Source organism: Thamnophis elegans, chromosome 8 (assembly GCF_009769535.1).
Source record: "Thamnophis elegans isolate rThaEle1 chromosome 8, rThaEle1.pri, whole genome shotgun sequence".
Classification (NCBI taxonomy): Eukaryota; Metazoa; Chordata; class Lepidosauria; order Squamata; family Colubridae; genus Thamnophis; species Thamnophis elegans.
In genome coordinates, this window is record NC_045548.1 from 65273607 (window position 1) to 65292337 (window position 18731).

General features: G+C 41.6%; 1 protein-coding gene across 1 annotated transcript in view; it reads left to right on the forward strand.

The window, feature by feature from the left end:
* COL14A1 (collagen type XIV alpha 1 chain) overlaps positions 1 to 18731 on the forward strand; it is a 133805-nt gene that overhangs the window by 92374 nt on the left and 22700 nt on the right. The window contains exons 36-41 of the mRNA XM_032223462.1: positions 1217 to 1270; positions 2522 to 2617; positions 4573 to 4626; positions 5978 to 6031; positions 15952 to 16005; positions 17539 to 17610. Coding sequence (XP_032079353.1) covers positions 1217 to 1270; positions 2522 to 2617; positions 4573 to 4626; positions 5978 to 6031; positions 15952 to 16005; positions 17539 to 17610 — 384 coding nt within the window. The remainder of the gene's footprint in view (positions 1 to 1216; positions 1271 to 2521; positions 2618 to 4572; positions 4627 to 5977; positions 6032 to 15951; positions 16006 to 17538; positions 17611 to 18731) is intronic.

An 18731-nucleotide genomic window follows, 5' to 3' on the forward strand; every position in this document is an offset into this window, starting at 1 on the left:
TTTCCTCTCCCACAGTCTTTCAAGATATTTCACAATTACCGACCTTTATCTAGCTTAGAGAGTGGCCAGACCAATATCTTTCAGATGCCGCAATGCTTGGCAAGAATGCAGGAATGAACTAATTGTCTCCTGCAAACTCCATTCCCCTTTTGCTCCTATTTTATTCCCTATGGGAGGGGCCATTCACCGTTCAGCTGTGGCCTTACTCCCAAGTCTTCCCTTCACTGTTCCCTTCGTCTGGCTACTCTGTGCATGCGCACACTGGGAACAGGCTTCAGATGTTCGGTGGGCCACAACAGCCCTCAGTATTGGTGAATTCTCCAACCAGGCTTAGAACCAAACAGAACTACTATGAAACAACAGCAGCCTTGAGAGAAAATGTTATTTTCAGTAGTACTGAATTGTGCCTGTTGGAAAAGAAACTGAGACAAGTTAAAAGATGGCTGTTTGGTTAAAACTCTGGATAGGGAGTTTCTTCCTTGAGAAAATTTTTATTTTTTATTCTCTTACTTAGCATTTTAAGTATACATTCACATAGGTGTTATTTTTTTATACATTTATCATTCTTATACATTTATTATTTTATTTAATAGATTATAATATACAATTTGGGTTGCTTTATTTACCATCCCTTCTTCCTGTTGTAACACCACTTCAATTTCCCTTTCTTTTCTCCCTCCCTCCCTTTTCTACTTCCTCTCCTTCCCCTTCCTTTTTTCCATGCCTTTCTCCCACTCCTTCTCTTCCCCTTCCCCTTCCTATCCTCTCTCCTTCTCTTCCTCTCCCTTCCATCCTCCTCTCCTTGCCTCTTTCTTCTTTCCCCCATCTTCCTTTCATGTTCTCCTCCTTTCCCTCTTTCTTTTCTATTATTGTAGGTGTCTCTTTCCAGCCTCAATTTATATTTCCTTGGAATGGTATTTCTGCAGACCCAAATATAATTTGATATCATTTCTTATTCCCTTACCTTCACTAATCTATCCTAGCTGTATTTTCCTCTCCTTTGTATCTCGCTTTTGGCTGTATACTTATACATTTAATATTTTCTTTTCTGTTTTCCCCTTCTTCCCCCTTCCCTTTTCCATTTAACAGTACCTCGTCTGGGTTCTATATCTTCTCCCTTAAATAGGGAGTTTCTTGTGTAGGAGATATAAGTACATTGCAACATTGAACAACAGGGCTTACTCCATTTTCTTTTAATCTTAAATGTGTTTGATAGGGAGGTCCAGGACTCCGAGGTCCGAAAGGAAGCCGTGGTGATGATGGGCCAAAGGTAAAAAGATTTCATTGTCTATGTAAAACGTGACCTATGTTTTGCCTTGTTATCTCTTTTTAAAAATAAATATTATTGGGAGAAAAAAAATGGGGGGGGGGGGGGAGGGGACCAAGAAAATTGCTAAAAAGAGCAAGGAATTCTATAGAAGGGGTAAAAATCATGGCATCTTCTGGTACGCATAATTCAACCCTATTAATTTCTACATCCAATTTTAGAGTTTTACAAAGTGGTTTCTTTCTTAAACTTTCTCCATCACGTTAAGTCACACCGTTATATATCTGTACTTGTCACCAAAGTGGTGTGAAAGGTTTCAGGTATTCCAACTTCTTTCTTAAGTGTAGTTTTATCCAACTCCTACAACCTATATACCCATCCAGAAAATACCCTTGTATAAGACTTGGAGCGTCCAGTTGATTGCACCACCAAAAATATCTGAGAATGAACAATGTCATTTTGGCAAATGCTCTTCATCCTACACACACACACACACACACACACACACACACACACACACACACCAGGGGTGGGTTCCGGCACACACTACTGCTGGGTTGCTCATGGGCATGCGTGTTTGATGCGCGCCGTGCATTAAAATTGTTCTGCGCATGCACAAAAGCGAAAAACAAGATGGCGGTGCCTATGGCGCCCCCTGGAGAACCAGTTCAGGGGCGTGGCAGGCCTGAGCCGCTGCCAGTTCCACCAACCCAGGCCAACAAACCACTACTGGTTCGGATGAACCGGTCTGAACCGGTAGGAACCCACCACTGCCCCCCCCCACACACACATGTAGGACAATAAGGCTTCTACCACCATCACATCTTACAACCATAGTCTCCGTTACAGTTGTAAGTTGAGGACTACCTGTATAGGTTTTTTCCCCCCATTATTTTTATATTGTGTTTTGTAAACATTTTTTGAGTTTGAAGTTTGAAGTTTTATTTTATTTATATGCCACCCTATTCCCTAAAAGGGACTCAGGGCGGCGAACAACTCCAACGGGAAGGGGAACATGCAAATACAAAATAGACATTTAAAATAACCAACAACCACACCTGTCGAGAGGGGAAGGGAGCTCATCAACCCCAGGCCTGCCGGCACAGCCAGGTCTTAACGGCTTTTCGGAAAGCCAGGAGAGAGGTGAGGGTCCGAATCTCCGCATTACCATAAAAAGCTGGAGAAAATATGTTAAGTAATTAATAAAGTGTATACTGCTACATTTTGAGCATGGATTTTGTGATGCTCTTCTAGGGACCTGATGGACCTCGGGGTGAAATGGGTTCTCCAGGCCCTCAAGGGCCTCCTGGACCACAAGGGCCAAGTGGACTTTCAATCGAAGGACCTCCGGTAGGTTTATTTTTATGCTTGGGCAGGGGGTTGGACTAGATGACCTCCAAGGTCTGTTCCAACTCTGTTATTCTATAATACAATACAATAGTAGAGTTGGAAGGGACCTTGGAGGTCTTCCAGTCCAACCCCCTGCCTAGGCAGGAAACCCTATATCGTTTCAGACAGATGGCTATCCAACATCTTCTTAAAGACTTCCAGTGTTGGGGCATTCACAACTTCTGGAGGCAAGCTGTTCCACTGATTAATTGTTCCAACTGTCAGGAAATTTCTCCTTAGTTCTAAGTTGCTTCTCTCCTTGATTAGTTTCCACCTATTGCTTCTTGTTCCACGCTCAGGTGCCTTGGATTCTGTTAGATATTTCTTGTCCAGGTCCTGAGGAACACAAGCAGAAGAGTGTTGGCACTTCCGTGACATGCTTCTGATGGCATTTGTTTGATAAATAAATAAATATGGTGTAAAACTAGGAAATTGAGTTAGGTGGGGCTTTAATCTAATCCAACAGTGGTCTCCTTTTTCCGTGTAGTTTCAGCCATTGCAATGACAGCCATGGGGATTTTATAAAAAGCTTGATCTAGAAAAAGTAGCATCAAAAGTATTATCCTAAAACGTAGCATCATAATATAATGAGGGTAAGAAAAATATTACCACTAGAAAAAGTTGAAAGGATCACGTACCTCGGTTCTAATTTACATGAAAGCTGGAACATGATACTAAAGTAAAAAGAAGAATAGAGAAAGCTTGAGAGAGCCAAGGTGGCGCAGTGGTTAAATGCAGCACTGCAGGCCACTTCAGCTGACTGCTATCTGCAGTTCGGCAGTTCAAATCTCACCGGCTCAAGGTTGACTCAGCCTTCCATCCTTCCGAGGTGGGTAAAATGAGGACCCAGATTGTGGGGGCAATATGCTGACTCTGTAAACCGCTTAGAGAGGGCTGAAAGCCCTATGAAGCGGTATATAAGTCTAACTGCTATTGCTATTGCTATTGCTAGCTTGAATATCATTCTTCAAAATGGAAAAGGTCTTCTACAGTCGCGACATAAGCCTAAGATTGAAAATCAGGCTTGTCAAATGCTACATCTTTTCTATCTTGCTCTACAGAGCAGAGAGTTGGTCTCTGACAGAAAGCCACTCGGAGAGACTAGAAGCCTTTGAAATGTGGATTGACAGGCGGCTGTTACGTATAAGCTAGGTTGACAAAATCAGAAACGAGGAGGCGATAAGCCGCCTGGAAAAGCCAAGGGAAATCATCAAAGCCATAAAAAAGCAAAAGTTAGAATATTTTGGACACGGGATGCGACACCCAGAAAAATACGGCATCCTTCACTTAATCCTCCAGGGCAAGATTGAAAGCAAATGAAGTTCAGGCAGAAGAAGAACATCATGGCTTCAAAATCTAAAGGACTAGTTTGGGCAAAGCTCGGAAGCACTTTTTCGTGCGGCTGTTGATCAAAAAAGGGATCACCAACATGATTGCCAACGACCGATGATGGATATGGCAGGAGGAGGAGGAGGAGGAGGAGGAGGAGAAGAAGAAGAAGAAGAAGAAGAAGAAGAAGAAGAAGAAGAAGAAGAAGAAGAAGAAGAAGAAGAAATAATAATGGAGACACAGATATGGGAAGGTTGAGGCAGAGAGGAACTAAAGAAAACCAACTCTGTGGTTAAAACTCTGCTTGCGTAATGGATATAATCTATAGTTTACCCAACAATTGTAGATCAAAGCAAGCTCAAATTAAAAAAAGAATCGTATTCCATGGCTTATGGATATAATTAAGGGCTATCCCACCCTTTCTCCCATAGTTGAAAACTTTCTTAACATTGTCTCATAAAAGCAATAAAAAGGATTCCTTTTTTCTCCCTTCTCCGGAAAGAAATTGGCAATTGATCGTTTTGTTTGGATGAGAAAAAAACGGAGGGCAGTGAAATAAATAATAAAGAGCGTTTATTCATTTTCAGGGACCAAACGGAGAAAAAGGAGAAAGGGGAGAAATTGGGCGTCCAGGTCTTCAGGTAACCCTTGGTCTATGCTGGTCTCGAATGGAGTTACTGCAACTACTAAGTCATTAGATATTTCAGAGCTATATTGTTGTTATTTATTTATTAAATTTATATACCACCCATCTCACTATTTAGAGTAACTCTGGGTGGCTTACAAAGCAATACAAATCATAGTATAAAAGTTATAAATATAGGAACAGTTACAATTGCAAGAATTAAATTGACCAAAAATCATGGCCCAGGGATGGTGCTTTGTTTTGTCATTGCACCAGCTACCTCCATCCTAAGCATCTCGTATCCAGACTCATGGTGGCACAGCAGCTAGAGTGCAGTACTGCAGGCTAGCTGCTTGCAATTTGGCAGTTCAAATCTCATCAATCAATGACTCAGCCTTCCATCCTTCCGAGGTAGGTAAAATGAGGGCCCAAATTGTTAGGAGCAATAGGCTGACTCTGCAAACTGCTTAGAGAGGGCTGTAAAGCCCTGTGAAGCGGTATATAAGTCTAAGTGCTATTGCTATTAAGTTCCTTCCAGAAGCCCAGGAGAGTGGGGACAGACCGCACCTCTGGAGGCAGGATGTTTCAAAGGATGGAGGGACACAGCAGAAAGGACTCTCCTCCTACACCCCACTAGCCAAATTTCCTTGGCTCATGGGGTCCGCTGTTGGTCTCTTCCACCCGAACATGTGGGGTGAGCCAATCCCATTGGGCAGGACAATTCCTAAGATATCCTCGATCCATGCCATAAAGGGCTTTAAATGTGATAACCAGCACCTTTAATTGGGTCCGGAAGCAGATAAGCAACCAGTGCAACTTGTGTAACAGCGGTGTTATATGTGCTACCCTAAGAAGCTCTAGAAGCATGATGGGGAAACGATGGCACATGTGCCACAGGTAGCATGCAGAGACTTCTCTACAGGCATGCGAGCCGTCGCCCCAGCTCAGCTCCACTGTGCATGCACGCACGTGCCTCCACTGGCCAGCTGATTTTTGGGTCTTTTCCCCACATGCATGGGGGTGGGGTTCATGCAGGAGACAAGCATGGGGGCCATGCGCACATGTGCGGGGGATGCATGTGCATGCACAGGGTGTGTAGCACAGCCTCCCGTGGCCCATTTTTGCTCCCAGGAGGCTGCAGGAAGGCCTAATGAGGTACAGTGGGTTTTGCGCACACATGTGGGGGGGGTGCGGGGAGCGCGGGTGGGTCGCGTGCACATGCGTGGGGGGTGGGGCACGTGGGGGGGTAAATTTATGTGTTCTTTTTAGAAATATGGATAAGTAAATTTACACTATTACTGTTGCTGTAATAGCAGAAATGTATATCTAAGTGTATAATTTGGCTCTTTTTTGGGGGGCGTCCTCAGGGTATTCCAGGACCAACGGGGTCACCAGGACGAGATGGAAGCCAAGGTCCAAGGGTAATATGGAATAATTAATAGTAACCATCCAGCTCTGCTCCTCCAAGACTTAATTTGACATACTGTAAACTGCTCGCACTAGGACGAGTTCACATTCTATGTTTCAATGCTATACCCATATGATCAAAACACAATTCCTGGGTTAAGTCCATACAAGACCCAAAGAAAGAAACCTTGCTATCATTTAGCAAGACAACATCAGTTCAGACAACTTCCTAGTGGTTGGATTCTCACAACCTGTTGAATTCCAAAACACCAAAGTCTACTTTAGCTTAATCTAGCATGTTGTACAGTCCTAGAGACCAGGGGTGAAATCCAGCAGGTTCTGACAAGTTCTGGAGAACCGGTAGTGGAAATTTTGAGTAGTTTGGAGAACCGGCAAATACCACCTACGGCTTGCCCCAGAGTGGCGTGGGAATGGAGATTTTGCAGTATCCTTTCCCTGCCACCCCCACCAAGCCATGCCCACAGAACTGGTAGTAAAATAAATGAATTCCACCACTGCTAGAGACCCCTTATCCTTCCCTACCAGCCGAAAATTTTTATTTAGTTCTGTGGTCTTAGATGCTTCACAGTTAATCTTGGTGAGGGAAGTTCCCAGGATGGCCGACAGATGTTGATTCTTCGGGCAAAGCTGAGAATAAAAACCTTTCTCAGTTCTCCTTAAGGGGACCGGCAAAGAACCGCTACAAATGTCAACTCAATTTCCCAAAATTTATTTACAGTAAGAGATTTGGCTGCAAAAGGCTAATTTTGGTTGAGATTACTCAATTGGAGTGCACAGTCATTCTTTCGCAGGCTCCTTTTTATTCTTCCATGTCTGAGATGGAGGTACTGTACTTTCCAGATGTTTGGAATATAGAGGCTGGAAAAAGGGATCACTATCTCTTCCTCCTGCTGAAGCAAAGTCCCAATGTTTTTCCTCCCACTCCAGCAAATATTTTGAAATGAATTCCTGTCTTTCTTTGTCTACACACCATCTGGTGCTGCATGGAGAAAATTACTCCACTCCATCGATGGCTTGTTTGTGTCAGTTCATGATATTGTTGTTGAGGCCTCGTCCATTCTTAGCAGGGTGCAAATTCTGAATGGAGATTTTATCCGTATAGACATGAATAGAATTGTTTCTGTAAATGTTTACTCCAAAGGAAGATTCGCTTTAGTCTAAATATATAACAGTCTTCTTCAACTTTATGTTATCCAGATGTCTGAGTATACAATTTTAGAACTGTCAGTCAGTGTGTACATACGTGTGGTTCCCCACACATTTTCTCAATGAGCTTTGTGTTTTACTCTTAGGGTTTATTTTTTATAATTTACATCTTTATTTTCTTCATGTATTCCTGGGGAGAAATTTCTGAAGGCAGTCCCCGATATATGACTACAATTAAGCCCAAAATTTCTGCTGTGAACAAAAGTGAAACATTTGTTAAGTGAGTTTTGCCCCATTTTACAACCTTCCTTACCTCAGCTGAGTTGATGAGTTGGTAACTTGGTTCTTAAGTGAATCGGCTTCCCCACTGACTTTGCTTGTCAGAAGGGGGCAAAAGAGGATCACATGACCTTGAGGCGCAGCAACTGCCATAAATATGAACCTGTTGCCAAGCATCTGAATTTTGATCATGTGATCAAGGGGATGCCACAATGGTCCTAAATGTAAAAACGGTCATAGGTCACTTGTTTCAGTGCCGTTGTAACTTTAAACGGTTACTAAATGGACTATTGTAAGTCGAGGACTACCTATAGATGAATCAGAAGCTAAGGACTGAAGATGGGTCATTGAGGGTTGTCTGAAGGTCGAGAACTGTGATGGCGAACCTATGGCACTCATGTCACAGGTGGCACATGGAGGCATTTGTCAGGGCATGCGAGGCATTGCCCTGTCAGCTGGCCAGTGCACATGCATGCACTGGCCAGCTGACTTTGGCCTTCTTTTGAGGCCATTTTTTTCTTTCTGAGGCTGAAGCCTCCAGAGCGCGAAAAATCGGCCCTATGGGTAAACCAGAAGTTGGGGAACGTATTTCCGGTTTGCTCATAGGGCCGGTTTTAGCCCTCCAGAGCCTTCATGAGGCTTCCCTGAAGGCTCCGGAGGGCAAAAAACGACCCTACAAGCAAATCTGAAGTCACTTCCCGGTTGCTTGTAGGGCCGGTTTTAGCCGTCCGGAACATTCAGGGGCCTTCCGGAGGCTTCCCAGGCTCCTATAAAGCCTCTGGAGGGCGAGAAAAACATGCCAAAAATGGTGGTGGTGCTGGTTGTGTGCGCATGCGTGCTTGGGTTGTGCGCATAGCATTATGGGTGTGGCACGCCCGCACACGACCCCCCTACGCTCTCCCCATGCTTTTGGCACATGAGCCAAAAAAGATTCGCCATCACTAGTCTAGAAACGTCTGGCTTATATGTCTACCTTGTGACCATCTTGGGGAACAGCTGCTATTGAGAGTCTGATTGTAGATATAGTGACTGGCAGAGCTTAATAATTTTTGCTCTGAGGAAAATGGTGCATGGAGTGTTTGCTCTGAAGAAATGGGTGATAGATGAAAAAGACTGGAAGGAGAATGTTGAAAATACCAGGAAATTCATTTCTGTAGGCTCTTTTTAATCATACCCCATTCTTTTTCCCCCGATTGAAATGTTGTGAATCTTGATACATTATATTAGTTCAATTCAGATGTCAATACAGTAATTTTTATACAATATAATTATAAATTATAATGCAATGCCATATAAACAATACAGTTAAAAGACCAACAGGGGTACCACTGTTTGTCTTTTAACTGTATTGTTTAACTTATTGAAAGGGACTAATTGTTTTAAGTTTCTTAAATGATAAGTTCCCGCTCGATCCTGTAAATTTTTTGGCCGTTTGGCTAGACTTAAATGCAAGATTGTCTGTGAAAATGTGAAGGTTACATTTTATTCCAAATATATTCCACACTCGGTGTATTCGGAATTGCTCCAAAAAAATCCTGCAACATAACAAACTGAAAGCTTTCACATGCCAATGGCTCACATAGTAACATAAAAACATCACTGTTCGTTTTTTAACTGTATTGTTTAAATTATTACCCAATTGGGACCAATTTTTTTAAACAATGTAATCTATGTATATAAAAGCCAAATGCCGCTCACTCAACACGAAATCTCCAGAACTGTAAAGCCTACAAACTTGAAATTCGGCACGTATGTTCCTCGTGGCTTCTAGGTGCTCACTAAGAAAGGATTTTTCAAAATGACCATCAGATCATCAGTATTTCTTATATTATTATTAGCACACTCTGATGCTAAGGAGTTACACATTCTACTCCCCCACCCCACCTGAAAGGAAGTCTGTCCCAACTGCCAGTTGCCTTACATGGGTGTGGCAAGCGTGTGACTCATTTGGCCTGCGGGCTGGGAGTTTAGACATTCTACTCCCCCTTCCCACCTGAAAAGAACTCTGTTCCAACTGCCAGTTGCCTTATATTAACACACTCTGATGCTGAGGCGTTACACATTCTACATTAATTTTCAAGCTTTAAGTGTCAATGTATCAAGCCCGATCATAACTACTCATTAATTTTCAAGCTTTAAGTGTCCATGTATCAAGCCCCATCACATAGTTTCGTAGCGAAGCACAGGTATCCAGCTAGTATAATTATAAATTACGACTATTCTATTATTCATAAAGCTGAAAGTACTTAAAATAAGAAGAAAAAGGTAACCATTCTATCAATTGTATAAGCATTTTTGGATGTCAAGATTGCAAGCATAAAATTTTGTAATTTATCATCTAAATTTAGGCATAACAAAAAAAGGAACCACTACATGTCATATTGAAGTACACAGTTATGTGACAATAGTTTTGGCTGAAACAAATTACTTAATATTAAGATCTCAATTGTATTATTATTGAACTCTGGTGGTGCAGTGGTTAGAATGCAGTATTCCAACCACTGCCAGAAGCTCAATTTTCACCAGGCTCAAGATTGACTAAGCCTTCCATCCTTCTGAAGTTGGTAAAATGAAGACCCAGATTATTGGGGGCAAGATTCTGACTCTGTAAATGGATTAGAGAGGGCTGTAAACCAGAGGTGGTATTCAGCCAGTTTGTACCGGTTTGCCCAAACTGGTGGCAGGAATTTTGCCCAGTTCAACAAACTGGTAGTGATGGCCGGTTAGCCATGCCCCCAAATCAGTCCCCCTGTCGCAGTTGCTTACCCCACCCATTCAGTCGCCACTTGCTTGCGCTGCCTCTTTGCATACCGACTCTCAAAGAGGCAGGTAGCTAGCCGCAGGCCGCTGAAAAGTCCTCTGGTTGGTGAAAAAGCAGCTGACGTCGCCGCCATCTTCTTCGCGCATCCCATTGCCGTACAAGTCTGCTTCACGCATAGAGATAAAAGATAGAGGAAGGAAATATTTTTAACTTGTTAGAACTTTAAAATATTTTAACTTGAACTTAAAAAGAAACATCTTTTTAGGTTCCATATCCTGGTTCCATATCCCTTGGGTGAGGGATAAAACATAGGAGTGGAGAACCTGTAGCTTTCCAGATGTTCCTAGCTATGGTGAGGAATGGTAGGATTGGAGTTACAGCAACATCTGGAGGGCCACAGCCTCCCATACCTGGGTAGAATATGTCAGTTTGCAAGAATGATAGCATTATTTGAATAATAAAGGTAGCAATGGGAATATCTATCCTGTAGAAGCACAGGGCAGTGTAAAACCGATTGAAAAAATGCTTCCCAAGCAGAAAGTCCCTTTCTTCAAAACAATGAAGCAAATATGCCTTTCTCCTGCCTTGCATGGCTTTTCTCAAGCATCTTTGTGCCTATCACGTCTTTTCATGTACAGGAGGAGTGGGGGAATAAAGCTATTCATAACTGGGATTGTTTATTTGCCTACTGTCTGTGACAATTAACGGCCTGCTATTTTCCATCTCCTTGGCTTTAGTCTGTCATTGAGTCATTGTGTGTAAAGCCAAGAATGATAAACAATAAAAAATAGAGTTGTGTTATACTAACTTTCCATGTTCTAATTGTAATCTTTCTTTTTTCTTTCTTTCTTTCTTTCTTTCTTTCTTTCTTTCTTTCTTTCTTTCTTTCTATCTTTCTTTCCTTCTTTTTTTCTTTTTCTTTCTTTTTCTTTCTTTCTTTCTCTTCCTTCCTTCCTTCTTTCCTTTCCTCCCTCCTTTCCTTTCCTTTCCTTTCCTCTCCTCTCCCTTCACTTCCTTTCATTTTCTCTCCTCTCCTCCTCCGTCTCCCCTCCTTTCCCTTCCTTTCCTCTCCTCTCCTTCTCTTTCTCTCCTCCCTTCATTTCTTTTCCTCGCCTCTCTTCTCCCCTTCTTTCCTTTCCTTTTCCTTCCTTCCTTCCTTCCTTCCTTGCTTCCTTCCCCTCTCCCTCTCCCTCTCCTTTGCCCATCAAACTGATCTGCTTTCCCATTTCTGCAAGCACGTCTAATAACAGGATTAAAACCCTCCTCATCCCAAATGATTCTTTCCCTAAGCATGTTACACAGATGTTAAGTTTGTTCAGATGACAGGAAACTATTTTATAAGAGTTTGTTTATTTTAAAGAAAAAAACTGGCCTGCCAGCTATGATTTTAAGCGAACTATCTAACTCTGTCTCAGGAATTGTAGGGGTAAGGAAGAAAAATAATTCTTTGCCATAAATATATTCTCAGCTCAGTCTTTATAATAAATAAGACATTACAATGGCTATGCATCATAAAGTATCAGCTCGTATGTTTCATCTCATGACTTTCTTCCAAATTTATAAATCTAAAGCTACACTGTAAAACTTAGAATCCTTAAGCCCTTAACTTCAAAGGCACTTGAAGAATTAAGGTAGCTTTGTTGGCCATCCTATCAGATAACATTCTCCTGCTTATAGTATGCGCATAATGTATTTGCCAGTGGTGGGATTCAACCGGTGTAACAACCAGTTTGCTGAGTGCGTGCTTTGCACGCTCCGCAGGGGCGCAGTGTGTTTGAAAACAGCTCTAAGACTTACCTTCTACTGAAGCCCTGATGAGTAAAACAGCTGAGGCATAGCAATCTACTCTGCCGGTCCTATCAGCTGGGCTTCAAACAAAGGAAATATAGGACAGACTAGCGAAGGGATGATGGGCGTGGCCAACTGATCACCGGAACTACCGGTTCGCCTGAACCAATCCGAACCGGCTGAATCCCACCCCTGGTATTTGCCCTCAGGAATGGTAACAGCACTCTCACGTTGCTAAAGTCCCTTTTAGTTCTAAAGCTGGTCTTGCAGTTCTGTAATGAATGGCATGCTGCCCCTTTTAAATCTGTGTGTATTGTGGCATCTGATAAAAGAATGGGCAGGGTTTCAACTGCCTGGCCACGCCCACCGTTTCAATTGATTGATCACACTTGCTCCCCGCCATTACAGGCAACATGTGTATTTTAAATTTGTGCCAAGGTGCGTTTTCAAAAGGCAACTGGACTTTCTTGGGGTTTTTTTTTTCCTCCTTGAAAATTTTAGCTTCTCATCCAAGCAGCTTTCAAAGCTGCAGAACTGAAGAAGCTTCTTGGACGAGAAGCAAAACATTTTCAAGGAGAGAAAAAAAAACCCACAAGAAAGTCAAATTGCCTTTTGAAAAATTATATTTGGGACAGCCATGATTGAATGAATGAGAATCTCCAGAAACATATTTTAAATTTGGTGCGTGTGCATGTGTGCGTGCACGCGATGCACCCGTGCACATGTGCATGCACATGCGTGTTTTGGTGCAAAAGGAATGCCATGAGAGACACAACATCACAATGTGTAGTATATGGAACAAGCAACTTCATAGTCTTAAAAGTAGCAGTTCTCCAGTCAATTTGAGCAGGGGGTTGGATTAGAAGACCTCCAAGATCCCTTCCAACTCTGATGTTCTGTTCTGTTCTACTATACTCCCATTCCATTCCCATTCCCATTCCCATTCCCAATTCTGTTCTGCTCTGCTCTACTTCCATATTCCATATTCCATATTCCATATTCCATATTCCATATTCCATATTCCATATTCCATATTCCATATTCCATATTCCATATTCCATATTCCATATTCCATATTCTATTCTATTCTATTTTACTCTACTCTCATTCCATTCCCATTCCCAATTCTGTTCTGCTCTACTTCCATTCCATATTCCACATTCCACATTCCATATTCCATATTCCATATTCCATATTCTATTCTATTCTATTCTATTTTACTCTACTCCCATTCCATTCCCATTCCCAATTCTGTTCTGCTCTGCTCTACTTCCATATTCCATTCTATTCTATTCTATTCTATTCTATTCTATTCTATTCTACTCTACTCTACTCCCATTCCATTCCCATTCCCATTCCCAATTCTGTTCTGCTCTGCTCTATTTCCATTCTATATTCCATATTACTATTCTATTCTATTCTTATTCTATTCTATTCTATTCTATTCTATTCTATTCTACCCTATTCTACTCTACTCCCATTCCATTCCCATTCCCAATTCTGTTCTACTCTACTCTACTTCTATTCCCATTCTCATTCCCATTCCCAATTCTGTTCTGCTCTGCTCTACTTCCGTTCCCTATTCTGTTCTGTTCTGTTCTATTCTATGCTATGCTATGCTACGCTCCGCTCCGCTACACTAAGCTACACTACTCTAATTCCCATTCCCATTCCCTATTCTGCTCTGCTCTGTTCTACTCTAATCCCATTCCCTCTTCTATTCTATTCTATTCTATTCTATTCTATTCTATTCTATTCTATTGCATGCTGTGTAAATTAGAGATGAACTGGACCACTTAAGCATGAAGCCCATCCTCTTGTTCAGAATAGGAATCCAAATTAATCAGTATCTGGCCTCCACTTGAACACTTTTAGCAAAGGTGTTGCTAAAAGTTGTCTTCACCATTGTCTTCCCTGTCATGTACCTAATGCTATTACAAACTGCCCTACTGTAACTTTTCTGGGATTAAGTTTTGAACTTGGAACAATAAACAAAGAGAATTCCACATCTGTTATTTATCAGCATGTGGCAATATGGATTCATTCCCTAAACCGCTTTCCAATTAATCTCCTTTTTTTTTTTTTTTTGCACACATGCTCACACAGCAAACCCTGAGAAGCAGGGCTACATAACCTATGCAAAGGTGGAAATGGAGTGTGTGTGTTTGTTGGGCATAGCAGAAGCAATTCAAGAACGACTTCACTGCAGCAATTCCACACTAGCTTTATTCAGTCAAGAACATCTATGAGTAACTCCAAAAGTAGAACATTTGGTTCAAAGCATAGATGTGAATTTTCTTGCAAATACTACAGAAATCTTGCCTAGAAAGTGTCAGGTGCAAAAGATCAGGACCACACAAGTTCCAATTAAGCTCCGCCCCAGTTTTTGGCACTCCTCCTCCTACAAAAAGCCATATAAATGTGAGTAATACACTTTAGCCATAGGAACTAAGCTTAAAAGGCTTACAAAAATTCTACAACAACCATCCATTTTATTAGTCCAAATCATTTATTGGAATTCACCACCATTACTTATTTTTTGTTGATTTTAAGCAAAAGGAAACAGATGACAATAAGTTTAATTATTTAGCTTTATATAGTACTATATCAGGGGTGTCAAACTCAAGGCTCACAGGCAAGATCCAGTCTGTGGGTGCTTAGATATGGCCTGTGCCCCCCCATCCCCCACCCCCAAATCAGCAAAGGACCGGCCCACGGTGCCTCTGCCAGCGAAAATGGATCTCGGGAGGGCTGCCCTCCCGAACTCCGTTTTCACTGGGAGAGTGTTGCAGAAGGCCATGTCAGCTAAAGACAGAGCTCAGGAGCCCATTTTCCCTGGCAGAGCACTTGGGCCACCACAGGCACCGCGACACGAGTGATATTGAGCTGGCCATGCCCACCCTGGCCATGCCCACTCTGGCCCGTTAAGGTCAAACACAACCCTGATGTGTCCCTCAATGAAATCAAGTTTGACACCCCTGTACTATATGTATATAAGAATTAATACAACATGTATGTATGTATGTATGTATGTATGTATGTATGTATGTATGTATGTTGTATTTGTGCTGATAAATAAATAAAGCACAAATACAACAAATGTAACAAAAAGGCAACAATAAAAATATTGGGTTTCTGCCTGGATGGTCTCTTGTGACGAGCCGAAGGACAGAGAATGGAAGTAGTGATCTTCCTCCCATATTTGGGCATACCGGGGGTTGTAAAAATCTAATAGATACCTTTCACCCTGGCTTCACTGATAACGGATAAGAGCCTGTGGCCTAATGGCTAAGATGTCTGTCTAGTATGTAATATAGCCCAGGTTCAAATCCCAGTAAGGGTATGGCTAGCTGATGAGAGCTAAATAGCTTGAAATAGATCTATACTAGTCTCCCTTTATTTATTTATCAGCACAAATACAACAAAATGTAACAAAAAGGCAACAGTAAAAATATGGGTTTCTGCCTGGATGGTCTCTTGTGATGAGCCAAAGGACAGAGAATGGAAGTAGTAATCTTCCTCCCATATTTGGGCATACCGGGGGTTATAAAAATCACATATATATATATATATATATATATATATATATATATATATATATATATATATATATATATATATATATATATATATATAGAGAGAGAGAGAGAGAGAGAGAGAGAGAGAGAGAGATAGAGATAGAGATAGAGATAGAGATAGAGATAGAGATAGAGATAGAGATAGAGATAGAGATAGAGATAGAGATGATAGAGATAGAGATAGAGATAGAGATAGAGATAGATATAGATATAGATAGATAGATAGATAGATAGATAGATAGATATGAGAGAGAGAGAGAGAGAGAGAGAGAGAGAGAGAGAGAGAGAGAGAGAGATGGTTAATTCTTTAAAACCCTAATAATGAGCAAAGTACTAATCCAAGTATTTTTATGTCTTTTAGGGCCTGATAGGCAAAGATGGACCAACTGGACCTCAAGGTCCTTCGGGACCAATGGTAAACACAATCATATTATTCTATTCTTCTTTAAAAATGGTTTAAAACTTTGAATCACAAAAGGGGAGTGAGGAATATTTGTTAACTTGCTTTCATTGCTAAATAACAGTTAATTCATTAACTCTGGATTTCACAACACAATGACTGAAAATGCTCATGTGGCCACAAACAATGTGCCTCTTAAATAATGATACTTTTACAAAAACTATCTGATTAAAAATATAGAATTTTATGTGTGAAATAAAGTGTATGCCTTTGGCATCTTTTTTTTATTTCCAAAAAATGCTTCTGGATCTCAAATGAGACTTGAGGTCTGTTATACAAAACAGAAATGATGGATGGTTTGGAATCTTTAGGTCTTTAAAAGGTCACAAATCTCTGAATTGATTTCAATCATAACATGCAACAGCTAAAACCACGAGTCAATTCCAAAGATTAGGGAGTTATTCCAAGGTTCAGTCCCAGTTTTGGAGTTCAGTGATCCACCTAATGATCAGTGAGGCCATGACTTTGGGTTTCATTTCTGTTTTTTTCCCATGGAACTTTCATTTCAAGACCATCGATCCAACTTGGGAAAGAAACCTCAAGGCCAAAAACCTGGAGTAGCAAATAGTCTGTAGAGATTCTCAGTCATCCAGGTCATGGTTGTCCCAAAGGTGCTTTTTCAGGAGGCAACTGGACTTTCTTCTTTTTTTCTTTTGAAGACGTTTCGCTTCTCATCCAAGAAGCTTCTTCAGCTTTGACAGGATAGTAGGGAATGGAAGGATTTATATTCTTTGCAGACAACTGATCATCTGCACCAGTGGTGGGATGCTGCCGGTTTAATAACCGTTGTAATGGCTCCTCTCCTAACTTAAGAAAGTAAAGACTGGATTATTTCAAAAGGTTAATCAAGCAAGATAGAAACCATTAGAGGCAAAGCAGCATCTGAAACCCTTTAGGCAATGCAAGTGGGATTAAACTGATAATGACCCCTCCCCTTTGTCCGAATGCAGATTCTGATCAATACACAAGTGTGAAGATGTTTCCTCAACTCTTCTGCCCTGAGAGTCAATAAAACACACGTTCCCATGGCTATCTCTAGTTAGACATTAAAGTAAGTTATCTCACATGGCCATCATAAACATCCCTTCAGAGATGCTGGGACCTTCAGTTTTCTGGTGACAGGAAACCAGTTGTAAAGTTGTAAAACTCAGTTGTTAGACTAGATGACCTACATGGTCCCTTCCAACTTTGTTAATCTGTTAAATAAGTCTGTGGATCAACCATTATTTTGCTGCTTTTGTGAAAAAACGTGCTGAGCAATAACTTGGTTGGTAGATGAGACTATATCTGTGCTTCTGCAGGAATGATTTGCATTTGATTTACCAGTGGTGGAAGTGCCTAGTTAACCTCATCATGAGTCATCTGCTATCTTTCTGATTCTTGGGCCAAGGTGTTGGAGAATGTCAGCAAAGTTTCGAAGCACAATTATATATAAACAGGGAATGTGCATGTCTGAACTTCTATTACTTTATTGTTTTCTCTATGCAGGGAATACCTGGTGCCCCAGGTGCCCCAGGAATAATGGGTAGTAGTGGCCCACAAGGAGATGCTGGACCACCAGTAAGTAAAAGTCCATCATTCATTCTCCCTCTCCCTCTCCCCCCCCCCCTCTCTCTCATCAACAAGCAATGTGGCTGTTAAGTGAGTTGTGGCTGATTTTATGACCTATTTTTCCATGGTTGCCAGTTTTCCTCCTTGACTTTGTTGTCAGAAGCCCTCTAGGAAGATCACAAATGATGATTATGTGACCCCAGGGTGCTAGAACTGTCATAAATACATGCCAGTTGTCAAGTGCCCAAATTTTGATCACCTAACCCAGAGAATATAGGGATTCTGCACAGAATCTTAAATAGGGGTTCTCCTGAACCCCTGCGAACCCCCAGCAGCCTGCCCCTGCCTTGATCTATCTCTATCTATCTTGGTCCATGTGCCTAGACGGAAATGATTCTGGAACACTGAATGTTTTGTAACTGCACTACCAAAGTAACGTTTACTTTGCCTCTGTAGACATTTAAAACAACTCTATTTGAATGTTTTTCTTTGACTTAGAATGAAAACAATGGCTGTCTTCCAAGAAGTCTTTTTACATATTCCCCGATAGAGCAGAGTTTGAAAGATGTTACTGCTGAGTGTGGGATCTGCTATGAACATCTGCCTCGAATATGACAGTTCTTTGAAGCTATTATAGCAATAGCACTTAGATGCATAAACCGCTTTACAGTGCTTTACAGCCCTCTCTAAGAGGTTTACAGAGTCAGCCTATTGCTCCCAACAATCTGGGTCCTCATTTTACCAACCTCAGAAATATGGAAGGCCGAGTCAAACCTGAACCAATGAGAATCGAACTGCTGGCAGTTGGCAGAATTATGCAATACTACATTCTAACCACTACGCTACCACGGCTCTTATACTTATTATATACACAGATATCTTCATCCTAACCCAAATATCAGCCAATATCTAGATGGCCAAAAGCTCTTCACAAGCATATATTGGTGGGACCCAGAAGAAGGGCCTTCTCCATGGTGGCTCCCTCTCTCTGTAACATCATTCCCCCAGCGATTAGAATGGCACCCACTCTAATACTCTTCTGGAAGGCTCTGAAGACCCAGTTCTGCCAGTGGGCCTGGGGAACCCAGAGCATGATGGAGCCCATTAAATCACTAGTGTGATCTGCTGTC